The 21,672-nt window shown below is 42.4% G+C and overlaps 1 protein-coding gene across 2 annotated transcripts in view; it reads left to right on the top strand.

The window, feature by feature from the left end:
- Positions 1-21,672, top strand: part of LOC135547183 (potassium voltage-gated channel subfamily H member 7-like) — a 48,232-nt gene that overhangs the window by 8,481 nt on the left and 18,079 nt on the right. For both annotated transcript variants that reach the window (XM_064975941.1, XM_064975940.1), the window contains exons 3-6: positions 2,553-2,708; positions 6,156-6,611; positions 7,358-7,572; positions 10,388-10,813. In XM_064975941.1, the coding sequence (XP_064832013.1) occupies positions 2,553-2,708; positions 6,156-6,611; positions 7,358-7,572; positions 10,388-10,813 (1,253 nt within the window). The remainder of the gene's footprint in view (positions 1-2,552; positions 2,709-6,155; positions 6,612-7,357; positions 7,573-10,387; positions 10,814-21,672) is intronic.

Raw genomic sequence — 21,672 nt, 5'->3', positions numbered from 1 at the left:
TACTGCACATCGGGTGCTCTTCCGAGAAGGGCAGCAGATGTGCGGCTTGTTTTTACGAGGGCATTGAGACTCTGGGAGAAATGGAGTCCCACTGATGAGAGGATTTATTTCTCTCTGGCATTGGTGCTTCTACTCTGCATGACTCTGAATTAGTCTAAACCCGCTTTTTACAATTCAATGATAATGCTGATGGCATTATAATGCAGTGGGAGATATAGGTTTATGGAGATATAGGGTTATGGAGATATAGGGTTATGGAGGCTGCACTAAGAGATTAGGGCTGGAAAATCATCAGTTGATCTAATGACAGATTTAGCCACCAGATAAATCGGCATCATCAGTACCAAGGCTATATTAATTTTTAAACCATGTATAGGCAACAGGAGACCACCCTCAACCTCCTGGCCCTCCATTTGCTGACGACAATGTGCGCTTGTGAAATTATTTAGTTTGCAATAAGGACTGCGGTGGTCCGTGTTTGCTGTGATCTAGTGTACTATAAAGAAAGATGCCTCTCCTATTCTTACCACCCTGCCCAGCCATATTCAAGGTGCCTAGGGGTTCTGATGGGTCTAACCTTGATTTGCATTATGATAACATGCAGTATCTACAGTATTTGACTTTTTAATGTGTAGAGTATTGCTTACTAGGTGTTGTCCAATGAATTCTGCAACCACTCCCTCTTCAAATCAGGGTTGATTTAGAAAAAGCTGTTCAAAAAGAGTACTTTGCATTATCATGTCTTTGTACTCCCTGACGAAGGCCCTGCAGCCGAAACACGCCAGCGTTTTTAATCTTTGTTTCCATTGAACATGCCATACACATAAAGGCCTTTTAATGAATTATATGAAGAGCGCCTTGGCCCTCCTTTCTTTTTGAAGGAATGCCTCCTATTGAAATGATATAGCCGCACAAACATATATAGTTTCTACGTGTTTATATGGAAGGACCCTTAACATTTCAGTATGTATTTCTGCTTACGACGCTTTCTGAGAAGCTTGTTTGGTATCCTTTGAAATAAGCGAGCAACACAATTCTCCTGACATTGATGCCCTACCGAGGCCTCGGGGAAGCTGGCCTAACATATTGCACAGGCTCTAAATAGATTGGAGGACCCTAAGGAACCAAAACCCATTTTTCCTGTATCACCATTTTTGTTGGTAATTAGGTAGTAGTGCAGCTTTAGCATATGTGTTATAACTAATTGACACAGAATTCAGCCGAGTTGAGGTAACTGGAAGAGAACAGTCAATCTCACTTAAAAAGGTGCTTGATGGCGTTGTCAACTTTTTCTTCCTATATTATTACAGCATGGCTCAGCTATAGCATGACAAGCATTCAGGCTGGCAGATTGTTGTTGTTTTGATGTAGTGTCTCCAGCAGTGCTGAAGTCATTTGCAATCTGTTAAAACTCTCTTGACCCTATTAAGTTCTGGTGTGGATATTCTAATGGTTTTTAGGGGTTTGCGCGATAATTCAAGTACAACATATTTAGTAATACTATTACCGAACATAATACTGATTTGCTGATGAGATGATTAAGCTTTGATGAAATGTTGCATTCCATGTTTTGCATATACTATGTTGTAGCCTAAATGCTTCCGTTTCCTTAGAACACATATTCACTGGGTGGGGGTCAGTTTCTTTTTCTTGCTCCATTCTGCCTGGAGAAATTCATCCCAAGGTACTGATTCTTCTATAATCCAGTCAGTGCATTCCAGATATTTGCCATGTTATGGGCACAAGAAAGAGACTTTTTGTCTCAAATGGCGGCCTATTCCCTAGTGCGCTACTTGTGACCGGGGAACGCAGCCAAGATCTTGATATTGGATTTTTCTTCCTCTTGAGGAGGCAGCTCAGCGGTAGTGGGTCTGGCATGACCCAGTAGAAACCCTGGGAGTTGACTCTGTTCCAAGCGTAGTCCTGTCCTCCTATGTGTCCATTGTAAATGATACCCTTTTTCGCTGTATACAGTAGTGCACTGCTTTTGACCAGAGCCCAATGAATCCTAGTCAAAAGTAGTGCACTATAAAGGGTATATGGTGCCATTTGGGCACATTGTATGTGCAATGTCAAGCTCTGGCCTGTGTGCTGAGTCCAGAATAAAGCACACTACTTATAAGGTGCCCTCTTGACCAGTCTGTGTCCATGTCGAATCAGCAAACTGCCTTACTATCATAAAGCTAGGGAATTCATGTTGAACACTTAGCACTAAGAGAGGTGCTAGCATCGTGGCATTACGATATCAATATTGCTAGAGGAAAAATAATAATTGGAATGATAATCATCTCTCTAAGTATTGCCATCTAGGGGTCGAAATTATTTTTTGCAGGACATTATTTTCCTCTCTGCTCAGAGAGCGGAGGATGCCATGGGTTCCCACACTATATTATTATTATTATTATTATTATTAAATTGGAGCGTTCTCAGGTAGAGTAGCAGGCATCCATCTTAGAATGGATTAGAAGTTATACTGTTGTGGAGCTCAACTGTGGAAGGAGAAGATGAGGAGCATTAGCTTTTAGACATGACAGGTTTATTATTTCTTACAGGGACGGACTTCCAGTGCCACACTCACATAATCCCGGTGAAGAACGAGGAAGGCGTAGTGATGTTGTTCATTCTAAACTTTGATTACGTACTTGAGGAAGGAAGCAGCGACTCGACAGAGAAGCTGAATCACTCATCCCCGGAAAGAACTGATTCCAGTGAGTATCCGCATTCCTGCCCTGTGAATGTCTACTGGTAATGTGGATATCCCTTTTTTTGTAACGAAATGTCATGTTTCACCCAAAATTGAACCCTATTTCCTAGAAAATGCACTACTTTTGACCCTGGTCAAAAAGTAGTGCACTATATAGGGAATAGGGTGTCATTTAGGAGACTACCTATGTAATGATGTAAGACTAGATCTGGGGGAGCTCATCACATAGGGAGTCCTAACTGACTTTGCAGTCCACTAATAGAAGTGCCTTCCTTCCAGTTCCCAAAGACACACTCCTCTTCTATCGCAGGGCAATTACACATATGGATACTACTAATTGCAATTATTCATGCTCATCCTCATCTACAAGAGGCTAATTAGGCAAGTTGTAGAAATTCAACCCAGGTTCCTGGAACAAATGTAACTTAAAGTAAATGTCCAATGTTTCCAGATTTGTTTGACAAACATAATGAATAATATAGGTAGCAATGTTTGAGGTGGGGGTTTTTTAAGTGTTTTTTTCACCAATTTCTGCTTTGGCTGTGAGTATGAATATAGGACGAGGCATTGCCATTATTTGGGTATGAGTTAACAGAATATGAACTTTTCAAAGTGTTGTTTACTGGACAGTCATTTTATCATCTGGAAGACAGCACACTAGATTGTGTTTCTCTTGAATAGATTTTTATTTCACTATTTATTTGGACTCTGTCATTGTGGAATTTTGCCATCTCTTTATTTAGCTTCGTCTGTGCTTATTTTTAGATCGGGAACAAAGCAGTGGTATTTGAACTGGGGGCTGTGTCTCTTTACCATCTCCTCCACTGCTGTGTGTCAGAGGGTGTAAATGTCAACAAGACATCTCTGCTTGCTCCTGATTCTGGAGGTGCCGAGCATCTCCTCTCACTGAGCAAGGCAGAGCCATCCGCACGGTTCAGTAGGAATCCTGAACACTGCACTGCACCCAAGGCGGTGGGGTGGGGGGTGGGGGGCGGTGCACGTGTCCACTGTGTGTGTCGTGTGTGTGTCTTCTGTGTGTGCATTATCTTTGTGTGTGTTTGTGTGTGTGTGTGTGTGTGTGCGTGTGTGTGTGTGTGTGTGTGTGTGTGTGTGTGTGTGTGTGTGTGTGTGTGTGTGTGTGTGTGTGTGTGTGTGTGTGTGTGTGTGTGTGTGTGTGTGTGCGTGTGTGTGTGTGTTCATAACACCACTGATCAGAGCGGATTGCTTGATTTTCATACTAAAGGTCTTTACTGGGGGGGGATCAAACGCCACAGAAAGAAGGAAAAGATAAGCATGTTGGGGGATCGATCAGTAGCTTCCTCACCGACAGGCATCGGCTTGCTGTTATTGGCCTCATACAAATATGCTTCCCTCTGCAAAGTGATTTTGGGGGCAATGGGGGACTAATTATGAACCCGTGCATACTGTCTCCAGGTATCATAGCAACTAGCACAATCGTATGAGTGAAGGCAAGAATAATCCCTTCTTCACAGTCTGCATACAGAACCCCCTTCTCAGCAAAAATAGAAGTACAAAATTACAGAGAAAAGAGATGCATTGGACCGTATGAAAATGAATCTTTCCTCCGTGCTATTTATAGGGGAAATGACGGCGGTATAGATTCACATAAACTACAATACGTTATTTGAATTCAGGACTTCATTGTCAGCTAAATTCACTGGGTGCATCCAATAGATGTTCTGCCTCTCTGAACCATTTCATTCTAATTTCATACTGAGTTATTGCGACGGATTAATAGCTGCTGTATGGAATAGAAAATGAATGTGTTTAGAGTAAATGACGCCTAGAAGGCTTATGGGTATAAAAGAGAAAGACCTCCACATGCTCTCTCTTTCTTCCCAATGGAAATAAATACTCTACAGTAGTGGGGCTGAAATGAGAAAGCATATTCTAAATTGAATTCTCTGTCTTCTTGCTTCTGTATTGCTTCTATATCCTGTTCCTTTGACATTTCTACAAAACACACAGGAACTGTGTTCTACATTTTGACATAAGCAGGAGTAAAACACTAAAACAGCCATTATTAATTCAGAAGGATCAAGTGCTCTCTGCCCTACCATTCATAAATCAACAGCTTCTACCTGCATTCATACCAAGCCATTGCAGGGGGATGAAAACAAAGCGTGTGTCAGCTGGTGAAGGAGGCCATGTCTGGTGATGCTGGGTTTACAGATCGATGTAGTTTATATACAGATGAAATAAGTGAGAGGAGAAAAGCTGTAATGAATCCAGTAGGCTACTACGTAGGCTTGCCAAATTCCGGTAACTTCCGCACATTTTTCCCCCAATATCCTGGTTGTAGTTTCCGGATTTCCTTCTAATTTCCTTTTGATTCCGGAAATCTTCCATCTGGGATTTCCTGAAGACCTGAGAATTTTGGAAAAGCTACCAGAACTTTGCAACCCTAACTCTATACTACTGGAACTCGAAGTTCACCTGAAATATGCAGCCCCTCTACATTCCTCTGGCATCTCATATGAGTGTAAAGACACCTACAGTAGAGATGCTGAGGCAGGTATTCCTATGTCCATTTAAAAAAAAAACAGGTCTAAATTGCAGACTTCCTGCAATTGGGGCTATTTCAGAGGCCTGTCCAGGGGCCCTGTTGAGAGTGATGGCTTTATTGTGTATTAGGGTTGTAACATAAGTACATGTGGTTGGGGAAAGGAAACAGATGGCAGTGACACGATGCAAGGAGGGTGCTGAACGATGGCTGCCTCATATTTATGAGTGAGCCTGGGGCTCACTTTCACCACTTCTATTGTTAATGAACCCAAACTACAGTTCCCTCACTGGTTTATATGTGCCTGTGTGTCACTCTGAAGACGTTACTGCACAGTGGACACACATGAGGCACACATGAGATACTGGACATAACATCTCTGTTAAATTAAGGAAGGAGATTAACTTTCCGCCTAGTGTTTTCACTTATGACCTTGAACGCGGTATGATACATTGTGATACCCTGCGGTATATGCCAATACATAGTGTCCACGTATCCACACTTTTAATTCATTAATCCTCAAATAAGAAAGAACACTATGACAGGCATTACAGCAGTATACACGCTATGCACTATGGGTAAAGGGTCGATCAAGGTTATCCAGTCACGCACCATTGAATGCCATTGGATTAGAGGTTGATTCTCCGGCTTTCTGCTTCCTCTATTTGATCATGAACACATAAGGTAATCCAATTATAGAATTCCACACAATCAGAGAAATGAAAGTGCACCTTCCAGCTCAAAGAACAGTAATGAGATTGGCATTCATTGAAAATGTGACTGAATTGACTAAATAATTGTTGCTATTGCTTATGCTTTAGATCTTTGACATGTTATGTTATACAGTCAAAATCATACTTTCTCATCATTTAATCATTTGATTGTTTGGTGCAGGAATAAACACGTCCAACATTTTCTGTTGTTTAGGAAAGGGACGATTCTTCCGATTCCGACAGGCTGCCTTGAGTCTGGTCTCCAACAAACAGTCTCTTCCACAAGAAGACCCAGATGCCGTCGTGGTGGACTCCCCCTCCCCCAAACAGAACGAGGACTCTGTGGCTCTGACCAACTTCCAGTCGCCCCCGACCGAGGACAACTGCAGCCCCACCGATGCCAACGACACACGGGCCCTCATCAGCTCCAGCCACCACTCCTCCCAGGCCAGTGTGCATGGACCCGGACCCCTGGACCACTCCTCTCCCAAGCAGCACCCGTGGGACAGGCTGTACCAGACGGAGGCGCACCAGTCCACCACCTGCCTCGCACACACCATCTCCAGAGGCAGCATCAGTGGGAGCAGCATGAGGCGAGCGTCCTCCGTCCACGACATAGAAGGATTCAGCAACTCCAAGAGCATGTTCAGGGACCGACACGCGAGTGAAGGTAAAGTAGGACAATGAAATGTCTAGCGAAAGCTTTGTGGTCCCTAGATTTCGAATGGGGACAGAGCTATTGTCATCTTTGTGTCTTGTGAGTACTCCATGCTCAGGAATTGTGTATTACAGCATACTATCACGGATCCATGCCAACAATATCTGCATCCACAGTACTATTTCTATCTTCTCTCTTCCTCTCGCCACTTTGATGCTGCTTTTAGACAATGGTCGCTATATCAGAGGTAACGATGTGTTCACTGACCATGCTTGTTGTGCATTGGACTGTTTGAAGCATGTGTCCGAATCAAGCCAATTGACCACGAGTGATGATGATTTCTCCCTGAAATTCTACCCTCAACGAAGCGCTGCACTTGACAATGTGTTGTGACTTAGACAGTTGAGTGTTTTTTGTCATGTCAGCTTTTTTAAATGTCTTTGAATGATTGATCAACACCTCCTGAATGAAAGCCTGCTGCCTCCACTGATTGCTAATATTGCCATCCCCACCCAACCCAACACCTGCATGAAAGAAAGCTATTTTGCTTTCTGGGGTCGGAATCAGTGGTCACTATGCTCTGTCTGCTTCCCATCAGTTTCCCTGATCACCAACCATCATCAAATGTGTGATGTTTGGCTCACTGCTACAGTTTTGACCTCTGTCCAGGTACTACTCAATGTCCTTTACTAGAGCTGTGCTATACTGTATTACCACCTCTCTACAGTCAATTTCTTTGGGTTGTCTTTACGTTCCAGGTCCGTTCAATCATCTCAAGTCCAGTTTGCTGGGCTCCACCTCTGAATCCAACATCAACAAGTACAGCACCATCAACAAGATCCCGCTGATTGCGCTCAACTTCACGGAACGGAATAACGAAAATAAGGCACACTCTCCCCCATCGTCAGAAAACACTATCATAGCACCCAAGGTTAAGGACAGAACGCACAACGTCACTGAGAAAGTCACACAGGTGAGACAATTCATGTTACATTATGCGTACGAGCCACAAAATAAGCCATTTACCAAATGAATGCCAGACACATTGCTACCGATATTATTCATTATGTTTGTACAAATGGCTGCTTTTGAATCATATATTTCCACACTGTTTGACATTGGTACTAATGCAATGAATTGGAGAAACAATCTCATCAATGAATAGTGTGAAATTTGCTCTGTGGAAAAACAAGTCCAGCAGTGTAATACAGTATGCAGTAGAATCGCTCCTGCTTGTTCCCTCAACAAGTAAGCGTTGTATAGTGACTGTCCTCTCATTACCGTCAGTGTCAAACCGTCAGCACAGGCTGTAGGGTAGAGCACCAAGCTTTCCCGTGCAACCAGACCTTCTTTGACAGGCGAAAACAGAGCACTCCTCCTGACAATGACATTCTATAGAAGAGACGAGCCATTCTCACTCATAAGTACAGCCATCATCCGACTGAACTCTCTGAATTCTCTGGGTTGCACTACCTTGAATTGGCCATTCGGTGGGTGGGTTTTTCACATTAGATACGGTAGATGTCGAGATGCATGGGAGAATCCATAATTCATCTTGTAGATGTACTGAGGTAACATAAAACAAAGGCCTCTGTCCTCATCAGATAGAAGGTCTCTCTTTGCAGCCTGTCAGAGCTCATTAAGATCCAAAGGAGAGAAAAGCCACATACTAACTGGACATTATAAACTGGGTGGTTTGAGCCCTGAATGCTGATTGGCTGACAGCCATGGTATATCAGACCGTATCAAATCAAATCAAAAAGTGTTGACCTTACCGTGAAATGCTTACTTACAAGCACTTAACCAACAGTGCAGTTCAAGAAGAGTTAATAAAATATTTACCAAATAAACTAAAGTAAAAAATTGTGGGGTACCGAGTCAGTGTGCAGGGGTACAGATTAGTTGAGGTTATTTGTACATGCAGGTAGGGGTGAAGTGACTATGCATAGATAATGAACAGCGAGTAGCAGCAGTGTACAAAACAAATGGGGGGGTCAATGTAAATAGTCCGGTGGCCATTTGATTAATTGTTGGGGGTAGAAGCTATTAAGGAGCCTTTTGGTCCTAGACTTGGCGCTCCGGTACTGCTTGCCATCGGTAGCAGAGAAAACAGTCTATGACTCGGGTGACTGGAGTCTCTGACAATTTTATGGGCTTTCCTCTGACACCACCTATTATATAGGTCCTTGATGGCAGGAAGCCTGGCCCCAGTGATGTACTGGGCCGTACGCACTACCCTCTGTAGCGCCTTACGGTCAGATGCTGAGCAGTTGCCATACCAGGCGGTGATGCAACCAATCAGGATGCTCTTGATAGTGCAGCTGTATAACTTTTTGAGGATCTGGGGACCCATGCCAAATCTTTTCAGTCTCCTGAGGGGAAAAGGTTTTGTTGTGCCCTCTTCTCGACTGTCTTGGTGTGTTTGGACCATGATAGTTCATTGGTGATGTGGAAACTCTTGCCCCCCTACAGCCCTGTTGATGTTAATGGGGGCCTGTCCGGCCCACCTTTCCTGTGGTCCGCGATCAGCTCCTTTGTCTTGCTCACATTGAGGGAGAGGTTATGGTCCTGGTCCTGTTGTCAGTGATCAGGCCTATCGCTGTTGTGTCGTCAGCAAACTTGATGGTGTTGAAGTCGTGTTTGGTCACGCTGTCGGTGAACAGGGAGTACAGGAGTGGACTAAGTACACACCCCTGAGGGGCGTGGCCGATGTATTGTTGCCTACCCTTACCACCTGTAGGCGGACCGTCAGGATGTCCAGGATCCAGTTGCAGAGGGAGGTGTTTAGTCCCAGAGTCCTTAGCTTAGTGATGACCTTCGTGTGAACTATGGTGTTGAACGCTGAGTTGGTAACCAGTTTATAATAAAAATAAAGCACTTCGGGGGGTTGTGATATATGGCCAATATATCTCAGCTAAGGACTGTGTCCAAGCACTCTGCGGTGCGTCGTGCTTAAGAACAGCCCTTAGCCGTGGTATATTGGCCATATACCACACCCTCTCGGGTATTACTGTTTAATTAGATTACAACATTGCTTAGATAGCCAAAATAAGCCCCAGAGTCAGAGTCCAACCATGGAGAGAAGCTAACCCAGAAGCCGTTGAGCAATGGACACTGTCTGTTGTATTTCTACCATTGTTATTAACAGAGTACTGCGAAAGCTTTTGTAAAAGCTACTATTTTCAAAAAATGTATTGCTATGATATGTAACCTGATTATCCTCCCTCAATTCTATCATTAAATCAAATTGCATTTTCAAAATGATCTACCCCTAAAAAGTCTATACGCGAATTTACTACCGGAATGTTAGACGGCAAAGGCAGTGATTCTGTAGCCTGGTTGCCTTCGCTGTTCAGCAATTACAATCCACTCCTTGTAATTTGCCAAAGACAGGAGTGGAATGTTAGCTAAAAAGACTGTTACCCAGACTTGGGATCCTGTGGAACACATTTGATATTGGGAATCCTATTATTCCTTCCCAAGATGGTGGCAATCATCCTGTCTGTCAAATGAGAGGAGAGGACTTGTCCTAATAGAGTTGGACTGTGCCTCACTTACTCTCAGCTGAATCATAGCGGCTGTTGTCCTTGAGCCAGGTACATTACCTCGATTGCTCCGGCAATAGCCAGCTACTGAGATAAGGGAGTTAAAAGCTGCCTCGGATAGATTATTATATTGCCACTTAGAGAAATGTTTGACACTCAAATCTACAAAGTAAAACTTTTTGCCCGAATTTGTTTCAATTAGTGCTCTTGGTGATTGCTGTCCCCTCCTCTCTGCCACTACAGGTACTGTCACTGGGTGCTGATGTCCTTCCAGAATACAAGCTCCAGACTCCACGCATGGACAGATTCACCATCCTCCACTACAGTCCCTTCAAAGCTATGTGGGACTGGCTCATCCTGCTGCTGGTCATCTATACAGCCATCCTCACACCCTACTCTGCTGCTTTCTTACTCAATGACCGCGAGGAGCAAATGAGGCGCGAGTGTGGATACTCCTGCAATCCCCTGAACGTGGTGGATTTCATGGTGGACATCATGTTCATCGTTGACATCGTTATCAACTTCCGGACCACATATGTGAACCTAAACGAGGAAGTCGTCAGCCAACCAGGGAAGATCGCCATTCACTATTTCAAAGGCTGGTTCCTTATAGACATGGTGGCTGCGATCCCCTTTGACCTGCTTATCTTCGGTTCAGGATCAGATGAAGTAAGTCATCCCTAATGCATATCTTTCCCTGTTTTCCTCTCTGGGAGGTTTATTGCATATCACTTCAGCAGTGCTTCCACTCTTTTCCCATTTATTAAGCTCAGACTTATGCCCGTGGGCTACTTCTTAAAGGCTGAATTTTTCTGTCTCGGCCCTGAAAGGATTACTGTATTAAATTGCATGTTGTTGTTGTTGTTTTTTTCTGAATGGCCGTCGTTTCAAAATCCATTTACGTGGATTAATGGCTTCAATGATGCATTTAAATGAGGAGCGAGCCAGCCGAGCCCAGCAGTGCTGTGTGCACAGCTGACATACAGATGTGAAAGGCCCATTGGCAGGCAGGCCCACAGGGCAGGATTAAGCAATCATAGGCCCCAGGGCTTTGGATTTTTATGCCCCCCCACCACCCCCGACACACCCTAATTTTCTGTAAACAAATCTGCGCACCAAGTTGGGTGGTAAATTTACGGTTGAAGATGAAGCTCCTTTATAGTAAAGCCGTAACATTTGCGATGTGGCACAGGCTTCTGTTGAGCAGAGGCGTTTCTAGGATTTCTAGACATGGGGAAAGAATTGTAGGAGGGTTGGGATTTTTTTGGTGACTTTTTATAAATGCATTTCATTTACATGGCAGAAGACATTAGTAGAATACTTTCTTATACCACACAAATGAATGACATGAGTGGCTACTCTGACACTGACAAACTGAGATCAATACAAACGATCTGGTCTTGAATTAAAACAATAGCCCAGGCCAATGAAGGGACACACAGATTTTACAATATTAGGAGGAAATAAATGAATGAATATATATAAAGGTAGGGCCGTGGAAAAGCAACAAAAAAAAGTAGGGACGTGGATCAGAAAACTACTCAGTATCTGGTGCGACCACCATTTTCCTCATGCAGCATCTCCTTTGCATTGATCAGGCTATTGATTGATCAGGCTATTGATTGTGGCCTGTGGGATGTTGTCCCAGTCCTTTTCAATGGCTTTGTGAAGTTGCTGGATATTGGCGGGAACTGGAACACGCTGTCGTACACATCGATCCAGAGCATCACAAACATGCTCAATGGGTGACATTGTCTTGTGAGTATGCAGGCCATGGAAGAACTGGGACATTTTCAGCTTCCAGGAATTGTGTACAGATCCTTGCGACATGGGGCCGTGCATTATCATGCTGAAACATGAGATGATGGTGGCAGATGAATGGCACGACAATGGGCATCAGGATCTCGTCACGGTATCTCTGTGCATTCAAATTGCCATCGATAAAATGCAATTGTGTTTATTGTCCATAGCTTATGCCTGCCCAACCCATAACCCCACCGTGGGGCACTCTGTTCACAACGTTGACGTCAGCAAGCCGCTCGCCCACACGACGTCATACATGCTGTGTGCCATCTGCCCGGTAGAGTTGAAACCGGGATTCATCCGTGAAGAGCACACTTCTTCAGCATGCCACTGGCCAACGAAGGTGAGCATTTGCCCACTGAAGTCGGTTACGACGGCGAACTGCAGTCAGGTCAAAACCCTGGTAAGGACAACAAGCAAGCAGATGAGCTTCCTTGAGACGGTTTCTGAACGTTTGTGCAGAAATTCTACGGTTGTGCAAACCCGCAGATTCATTAGCTGTCCGAGTGGCTGGTCTCAGATGATACTGCAGGTGAAGAAGCCGGGTGTGAAGGTCCTGGGTTGGCATGATTACACGTGGTCTGCGGTTGTGAAGCAAGTTTGATGTACTGCCAAATTCTGTAAAATGACATTTCAGGCAGCTTATGGTAGAGAAATGAACTCGCCAATTGCATGCTCTCTCAAAACTTCAGACATCTGTGGCATTGGGTTGTGAGACAAAACGACACATTTTAGAGTGGACTTTTATTGTCCCCAGCACAAGATGCACCTGTGTAATGATCATGCTGTTTAATCAGCTTCTTGATATGCTACATCAGTCAGGTGGATGGATTATCATGGCAAAGGAGAAATGCTCACTAACAGGGATGTAAACGAATTTGTGCATAACATTTGAGAGAACTAAGCTATTTGTGCGTATGGAACATTTCTGGAACCTTTTATTTCAGCTCATGAAACAGAGGACCAACACTTTACATGTTGCACTTATATTTTTTTTCAGTATATATACAGCGCATCGGAAAGTATTCAGCCCCCTTCCTCTTTTCCACATTTTGTTACGTTACAGCCTTACTCTAAAATGGATACAATCAATCTTTTCCTACAGGCAATACCCCATAATGACAAAGTGAAAACAGGGTTTTAGAAATTTGGAGGCACAGATCTGGGGAAGGGTACCAAAAAATGTTTTCACCATTGAAGGTCCCCAAGAACACAGTGGCCTCCTTCCTTCTTAAATGGAAGAAGTTTGGGACCACCAATACTCTTCCTGGAGCTGGCTGCCCAACCAAACTGGGCAATCGGGGAGAAGGGCCTTGGTCAGGAAGGTGACCAAGAACCCGATGGTCATACTGACAGATCTCCATAGTTCCTCTGTGGAGATGGGAGAACCTTCCAGAAGGACAACCATCACTGCAGTACTCCACCAATTAGGCCTTTATGGTAGTGGCCAGACAGAAGCCACTCCTTAGTAAAAGGCACAACAGCCTGCTTGGAGTTTGCCTAAAGGCACCTAAAGGACTCAGACCATGAGAAACAAGATTCTCTAGTCTGATGAAACCAAGATTTAACGTTATGGCCTGAATGCCAAGCGTCACATCTGGAGAAAACCTGGCACCATCCCTACGGTGAAGCATGGTGGTGACAGCATCATGCTGTGGGGATATTTTTCAGGGACTGGGAGACTAATCAGGATCGAGGGAAAGATGAACAGATGCAAGTACAGAGAGATCCTTGATGAAAACCTGCTCCAGAGTTCTCAGGACCTCAGACAGGACAAAGACCCTAAACACACAGCCAAGACAACACAGGAGTGGCTTCGGGACAAGTCTCTGAAAGTCCTTGAGTGGCCCAGTTAGAGCCCAGACTTTAACCCAATCGAATATCTCTGGAGAGACCTGAAAATAGCTGTGCAGCAATGCTCCCCATCCAACCTGACAGAGCTTGGGAGGATCTGCAGAGAAGAATGGGAGAAACTCCCTAAATACAGGTGTGCCAAGCTTGTAGCGTCATACCCAAGAAGACTCTAAGCTGTAATTTCTGCCAAAAGTGCTTTAACAAAGTACTGAGTAAAGGATTTGAATACTAATGTAAATGTGATATTTCAGTCTCTTTTTTAAAATAAATGTGCTAACCTGTTTTTGCTTTGTCATTATGGGGTATTGCGCGTAGGGAAAAAAACAATTTAATACATTTTAGAATAAGGCTGTAACAAAATGTAACAAAATGTGGAAAAGGTCAAGGGGTCTGAATAGTTTCCGAATGCACTGTATATACCTACGTAAGCTACTAAATAAACTTTTCAGTGTCACACTGACTCCCCCAATGATGAAGATGAAGCCATAGGCTACTCACCGGTGATGGTCGCTGCACTCCTCGTGGCAATAGCTTATCTCAAGATGAGCTACTTTAAAAAACAGTGCTGCTGTTCGCTCAAAATTGGGAGTTGTTTTGAGGACTTTTGTTCTGTTATTGGTTCTACAGACAGATTAGTCTTCTCTTTTCAGCAGTAGGCATTTGCTTTACAAACTGTACTTTTTTCTGGTGATTGTAGCCTAGAGGTTAAGATTGTTGGGCCAATAACCAAAAGGTCGTTGGATCGAATTCCTGAGTCGACTAGGTGATAATCTGACGTTGTCCCAGCAAATCCCTCTAGATAAGAGTGTCTGTTAAATTACTAAAATGTTAATGTATGTATTTAGACATTTTTAAAAGGCAAACTGACAGCTGAAACCAACCATAGAAATATAGTCCACAGATAGCAGTTCCCATTCAAGTCAGGAATGGCAGCCATTGCAACTGTAGTGTACCCATGAGTTTAACAGTCAAAATGCCAGGGTAAGAAGTTCCAAAACACTTCTATGGATTATATGTCTATGGCCACAATGCAACAAGCTGTTCTATATTTGGCTGGCATGCTGCCCAAATTGCTGCCTTATTGACGGTAGGCATACTGGTAACTGCCAAAATAAAATAAATCAGTAAATGAGGGATACAAAGTATATGTTATGGTGTGGGGGTGCATATTCCTGCCATGGTTTAGCTCCACTTGTAGAGTCTGTGCCAAGGCACTTTGAAACTGTTCTGGCAGCTCATAGTGGCCCAACACCCTATTAAAACACATTATGTTGGTGTTTTCTTTATTTTAGCAGTTACATGTATGTGATTGTGATAAAACTTAATTCACAGTTGTTTTTTGAATCTATTGATTCTCTGTGGCTAAATTATGCTTTCTGGTGTATTTTGAACATTGAGAGTGGGCTCCTGTGGGCTTTGGTCCAGGGGCTTCCCTGTAAGCCCCTGCATTAATCCAGCCCTGGGCAGGCCGGCATGTTTGCTTGTTTGTTAATGAGGGAATATCCTTTCAGTGCTTTATCATGCTCTGTTGGCACACCCATAGAAATAAGAATGAATAGAACAGGCGTTCCCATTCAAGTCAATGATGGCATAATGGGTAGATTGGTGGCCATGTGAGTCTACCCATTGGAGCAAAGCAGAAAGTAAAACCAGGAAGTGTACCCATCAATCTGTGCTGTGATTTGTTGAATCCTTGGTTGAAGATTACAATGTTAAGACAACGAGGTTCTAATCTCCCCTAACCCTTTGCAATTCATGAGACCAGCGTTGCTAGTTAGTTATTTTCTAACGCTTACGCGTGGAATTATTATATTGTCTTAATTTCTTTCTTTTTTTCACATGGGTTGAATCAACTCAAATGACATTACAAAAAAATGCATTCCATTGCATGAGCCACGTCACTTAACATAATTTGAATGAACATTCTACATTACCATCGGAATTATTACATCACAATGCCAGACAGCCATTGCGAGTGTACCTATGAGTTTACCAGTCAAATTTCTAGGGTTAGAGGTTCCAAGCCCATTCTATTTAGTCTTATTTCTATGGGTTCACCAGAACACGAGAGAGAGACAGCTTGTGATTCATTTCTAAAGCATAATCACCTATTCCACCTCTACTACTGATTCAGCTCCCGAGTGGTGCAGCGGTCTAAGGCACTGCATTTCAGTGCAAGAGGTGTCACTACAGATCCTGGTTCGATTCCAGGCTGTATTACAACCGGCCGGTATTGGGCGGTGCACAATTGGCCCAGCGTCGTCTGAGTTAGGTTTTGGCCAGGGTAGGCCGTCATTGTAAATAAGAATTTGTTCTTAACTTGCCTATTTATATAAAAGTTAAGTATATGTGTATATATATATTTAAAGTCAGTCAGTGAATATTGACAACAAATCAAAATAAAAACCGGTGCCGAGTCATTGTTTAATTTCAGCATGTCACAATTTAATTTAATACAAAATCATTCAAATTTCAGTTTAGCCACATTGTCTTCTATGCTACCAATGTTTGTCTCACTTTTTCCTTTCAAAATGTACATATTTCTTCCTGATTTAAAGACACAGATGTTTTCATGTACTGTATGTGTTGGATGAAACTGCAACATGCCTATGAAACCGGTTGTTCAGTCTGTGTTTAGGGGTAATTGGTGACCATTTTTATCAGTTTGCTTTATTGAGCTATTTTATCACAACCTGCAAGTGTTAATGGATTCACATCTTTGCCCTTTCGAAGCAGATTTGGTGTCTAACAGAATGATCAGGGAGCTTCATAACCAAGCCAGCAGGCTCCCGCGCTGTGTTTAAGGTTTCTCTTATGCTTTAGCTGCTTAGGTGTAAATCATAGTCCACAGCTGAGACGCAGTACTCCAGCATCCCATTGTGACATAGCTATTCTACACATTTTGTCATCGGGCGTAGAGTAAATGTAACAATTTTATAACAAATATAATGCAATTTTATTCATTTTGCCATGGGGCAGAGAGAAAAAGTTGCAGTCTTACAGATAATTCTATCAATTTTGGCATGAGGTGGATATTATTTTTGCAGTTTAAAGCGAATTTCCTGCTTTTATACACATTTTGCCATAACTTATACCATGTCAATATGCAGTGGTGGAAAACGTACCCAATTGTCATACTTGAGTAAAAGTAGAGATACCTTTTAATAGAAAGTTACTCAAGTAAAAGTGAAAGTCACCCAGTAAAATACTACTTGAGTCAAAGTATTTGGTTTTAAATATACTTTAAGTAAATGTAATTGCTAAAATATACTTAACTATCAAAAGTAAAAGTATAAATCATTTCATATGTCTTATATTAAGCAAAGCAGACAGCAACATTTTCTTGTTTCAAAAATGTATGGAAAGCCAGGGGCACACTCCAACACTCAGACATTATTTACAAAAGATGCATTTGTGTTTAGTGAGTCCGCCAGAACATAAGCAGAAGGGATGACTACATGTTCTCTTGATGAAGTGCGTGAATTTCACAATTTTTTCTGTTCTGCTAAGCATTCAAAATGTAACGGAGTACTTTGGGTTGTCAGGGGAAATGTATGGAGTAAAAAGTACAAGATTTTCTTTTGGAATGTAGTAAAAGTGTAGTAAAAGTAAAAGTAGTCAAACACATAAAAAGTAAAGTACAGATATTTCTAAAACTAGTACCCGCAAAACACCAGTCTCAATGTCAACAGTGAAGAGGTGACTCCGGGATGCTGGCATTCTAGGCAGAGTTGCAAAGAAAAAGTCATATCTCAGACTGGCCAATAAAAAGTAAAGATTAAGATCTGCAAAATAACACAGGCACTGGACAGAGGAACTCTCTTCCCGGAGTCGCCTCTTCACTGTTGACGTTGAGACTGGTGTTTTGTGGGTACTATTTAATGAAGCTGATAGTTGAGATCTTATGAGGTGTCTGTTTCTCAAACTAGACACTATAATGTACTTGTCCTCTTGCTTTGTTGTGCACCGAGGCCTCTCATTTCTCGTTCTATTCTGGTTAAAGCCAGTTTGCGCTGTTCTGTGAAGGGAGTAGTACACAGCGTTGTACCAGATCTTCCGTTTCTTGGCCATTTCTCACATGGAATAGCCTCCATTTCTCAGAACAAGAATAGACTGATGTGTTTCAGAAGAAAGTTCTTTGTTTCTGGCCATTTTGAGCCTGTAATCAAACCCACATATTCTGATGCTCCAGATACTCGACTAGTCTAAAGAAGGCCAGTTTTATTGCTTCTTTAGGACAACAGTTTTCAGCTGTGCTAACATAATTGCAAAAGGGTTTTCTAATGATCAATTAGCCTTTTAAAATTATAAACTTGGGTTAGCTAACACAATGTTTGATTGGAACATAGAGTGATGGTTTTTGATAATGGGCCTCTGGACGCCTATGCAGATATTCCATAAAAAATCTGCCGTTTCCAGCTACAATAGTCATTTACAACATTACCAATGTCTACGCTGTATTTCTGATCAATTTGATGTTATTTTAATGGACAAAAAAAAATAGCTTTTCATTAAAAAACAAGGACATTTCTAAGTGACCCCAAACTTTTGAATGGTAGTGTATATATATCCACACACCATGCATTCGGAAAGTATTCAGAGCCCTTCACTAATTCCACATTTTGTTACGTTACAGCCTTATTCTAAAATCGATTAAATAAATACATCTACACGCAATACCCCATGATGACAAAGTTAAAACAGGTTTTTAGAATGTTTTGCTAATTTATTAAAGATAATGTCCCTTTAGAGAATTTGGCAGTATGTCCAACTGGCTTCACAACCGCAGACCCCGTGTAACCACGCCAACCCAGGACCTCCACAATCCAGCTTCTTCACCTGCGGGATCCTCTGAGACCAGCCACCCAGAAAGCTGATGAATCTGTGGAGTATTTATCTCTGTAATAAAGCCCTTTTGTGGGGAAGACCTCATTCTGATTGGCTGGGCCTGGCTCCCCAGTGGGTGGGCCGATGCCCTCCCAGGCCCACCCATGGCTGCCCCCCTGCCCAGTCATGTGAAATCTATATACTAGGGCCTAATTTATTTATTTGAATTTACTGATTTCCTCATATGAACTGTAACTCAGTAAAATCTTTGATATTGTTGCATGTTGCATTGTGTGTTTTGGCCTGACTTGCACTCCTTGACGAGCTATTCAAATGGCGCTTTAGAGGGCATGTTAATATAGAGTCTATTTTATGTTGGTAAAGGACTTGTTGTGCTATTACATCAGAGTGGTCTTGTAGATTAGACATAACATAGTCAACTTAAATCCAGGACACTCAAATTAATATTATATGTTATGTGGTTTCATAAGATAGAAGGTTACTTAAGGCAAAAGGAGGGTGGATGGATGGGTCTATAGCAAACCAAAGGTTGCACGTTTGAATCTCATCACAGACAACTTTAGCATTTGAACAACTTTGCAACTCGGCTACTTACTACTTAAATAGCTACTTTGCAACTACTAGCATGTTAGCTATCTTTTCCCCTAACCCTAACTTTAACCCTTTAACCTAACTCCTTAACCTTAAACCTAACCTTACCCCCTAGTGCTAGTTAACGTTACCTCAGACCACGTTGATTATATAAGCCCTATGTGGAGCTAGATCGGGGATGGGCAACTGGCGGCCTGCGGGCTGCACACCTTTTGAAGCTCCTTCCCCCCCCAAAAGAACTTGTTGCAAGTGCATCAGCAGTTTTTCCTCTTTATGTCAGTAATTTATAGCCATGAAATTAGCCCATGTCAGATAAATAAAATGTAGATTGGTAAGTTAGTCTAGTGGCCAAAAAGCTTTCAGTGGAAAAAAACAGATGTACAGTCTAGAAAAGATAATGGACCAATATCATTTTAAATAATATAATCAGCTAGACAGTGAGTGGAACTGAAAATTCCAAAAACATTTTGGTATTAAGTTTCAGCAAAAGAACATGGCAAAAAGCATAGAATTGGAGGAAATTATCAATGTTTTCAATTGTACCTGTTTCACATATTGCCCTGCAGCCATTTCTCACTGCAGCTTCAACTCTGAAATCTAAGGCCATTTAGCAAACATACTCCCTCAGCCACACCACGGGCTCAGCCACACATAGAGCACTAGTCAAACATTTGGACACACCTACTTATTCAAGGGTTTTTATTTATTTAGACTATTTTCTACATCATAGAATAATAGTGAAGACATCAAAACTATGAAGTAACACATATGGAATCATGTAGTAACCATAAATGTATTAATTATATTTTACATTCTTCAAAGTAGCCACCCTTTACCTTGATGACAGCTTTGCACACTCTTGGCATTCTCTCAACCAGCTTCACCTGGAATGCTTTTCCAACATTCTTGAAAGAGTTCCGGCATATGCTGAGCACTTGTTGGCTGCCTTTCCATCACTCTGTGTTTCAACTCATCCCTAATTGGGTTGAGGTCAGGTGATTGTGGAGGCCAGGTCATCTGATGCAGCACTCCATCACTCTCCTTCTTGGTCAAATAGCCCTTACACAGCCTGGAGATATGTTGGGTCATTGTCCTGTTGAAAAACAAAAAAAACACATTAAGTGCAAACCAGATAGGATGGCGTATCACTGCAGAATGCTGTGGTAAACATGCTGGTTAAGTGTGCTTTGAATTCTAAATAAATCAGACAGTGTCACCAGAAAAGCACCGTCACACCACCTCCTCCATGCGTCACGGTGGGAACCACACATGCGGAGATCATCCGTTCACCTACTCTGCTTCTAGCAAAGACACAGTGGTTGGAACCAAAAATCTTTAATTTGGACTCACGAGACCAAAGAACAGGTTTCCTTTGGTCTAATGTCCATTGCTCATATATCTTGGCCCAAGAAAATCTCTTCTTATTATTGATATCCTTTAGTAATGGTTTCTTTGCAGCAAATCGGCCTAATTCACATTGTCTCCTCTGGACAGTTGATGTTGAGATGTCTGTTACTTGAACTCTGTGAAGCATTTATTTGGGCTGCAATTTGAGGCTGGTAACACTAATGAACTTATCCTTTGCAGCAGAGGTAACTCTGGGTCTTCCTTTCCCGTGGCAGTCCTCATGAGAGGCAGTTTCATCATAGCGCCTGATGGTTTTTGCAACAGCACTTGAAGAAATGTTAAAAGTTCTTGAAATTTTCCAGATTGACTGACCTTCATGGCTTAAAGTAATGATGGAATGTCATTTCTCTTTGCTTATTTGAGCTGTTCTGAAAATATTATGGACTTCTGTATAACACCAATACCTTGTCACAACACAACTGATTGGCTCAAACGCATTAAGAAGAGAAGAAATTCCACAAATGAACGTTTAACAAGGCATACCTGTTAATTGAAATGCATTACAGATGATTACCTCATGAAGCTGGTTGAGAGAATGCCAAGAGTATGCAAAGCTGTCATCAAGGCAAAGGGTGGCCACTTAGAAGAATCTCAAATATATTTTGATTTCTTTAACACTTTTTTGGTTTCTACATGGTTCTATACAGTTGAAGTCAGAAGTTTACATACACCTTAGCCAAATATATTTAAACTCAGTTTTTCATAATTCCTGACATTTAATCCTAGTAACAATTCCCTGTTTTAGGTCAGTTAGGATCAATCAATCAATAAAATGTATTTATAACGCCCTTCTTACATCAGCTGATGTCAAAGTGCTATACAGAAACCCAGCCTAAAACGCCAAACAGCAACAATGGAGGTGTAGGTGGCTAGAAAATACTCCCTAGAAAGGCCAGAAACTAGGCAGAAACCTAGAGAGGAACCACGCTATGAGGGGTGGCCAGTCCTCTTCTGGCTGTGCCGGATGGAGATTATAGCAGAACATGGCCAAGATGTACAAATGTTCATAGATGACCAGCAGGGTC

Source organism: Oncorhynchus masou, chromosome 10 (genome assembly GCF_036934945.1).
Source record: "Oncorhynchus masou masou isolate Uvic2021 chromosome 10, UVic_Omas_1.1, whole genome shotgun sequence".
Classification (NCBI taxonomy): domain Eukaryota; kingdom Metazoa; phylum Chordata; class Actinopteri; order Salmoniformes; family Salmonidae; genus Oncorhynchus; species Oncorhynchus masou.
This window is presented reverse-complemented; position numbering and strand designations above follow the sequence as displayed.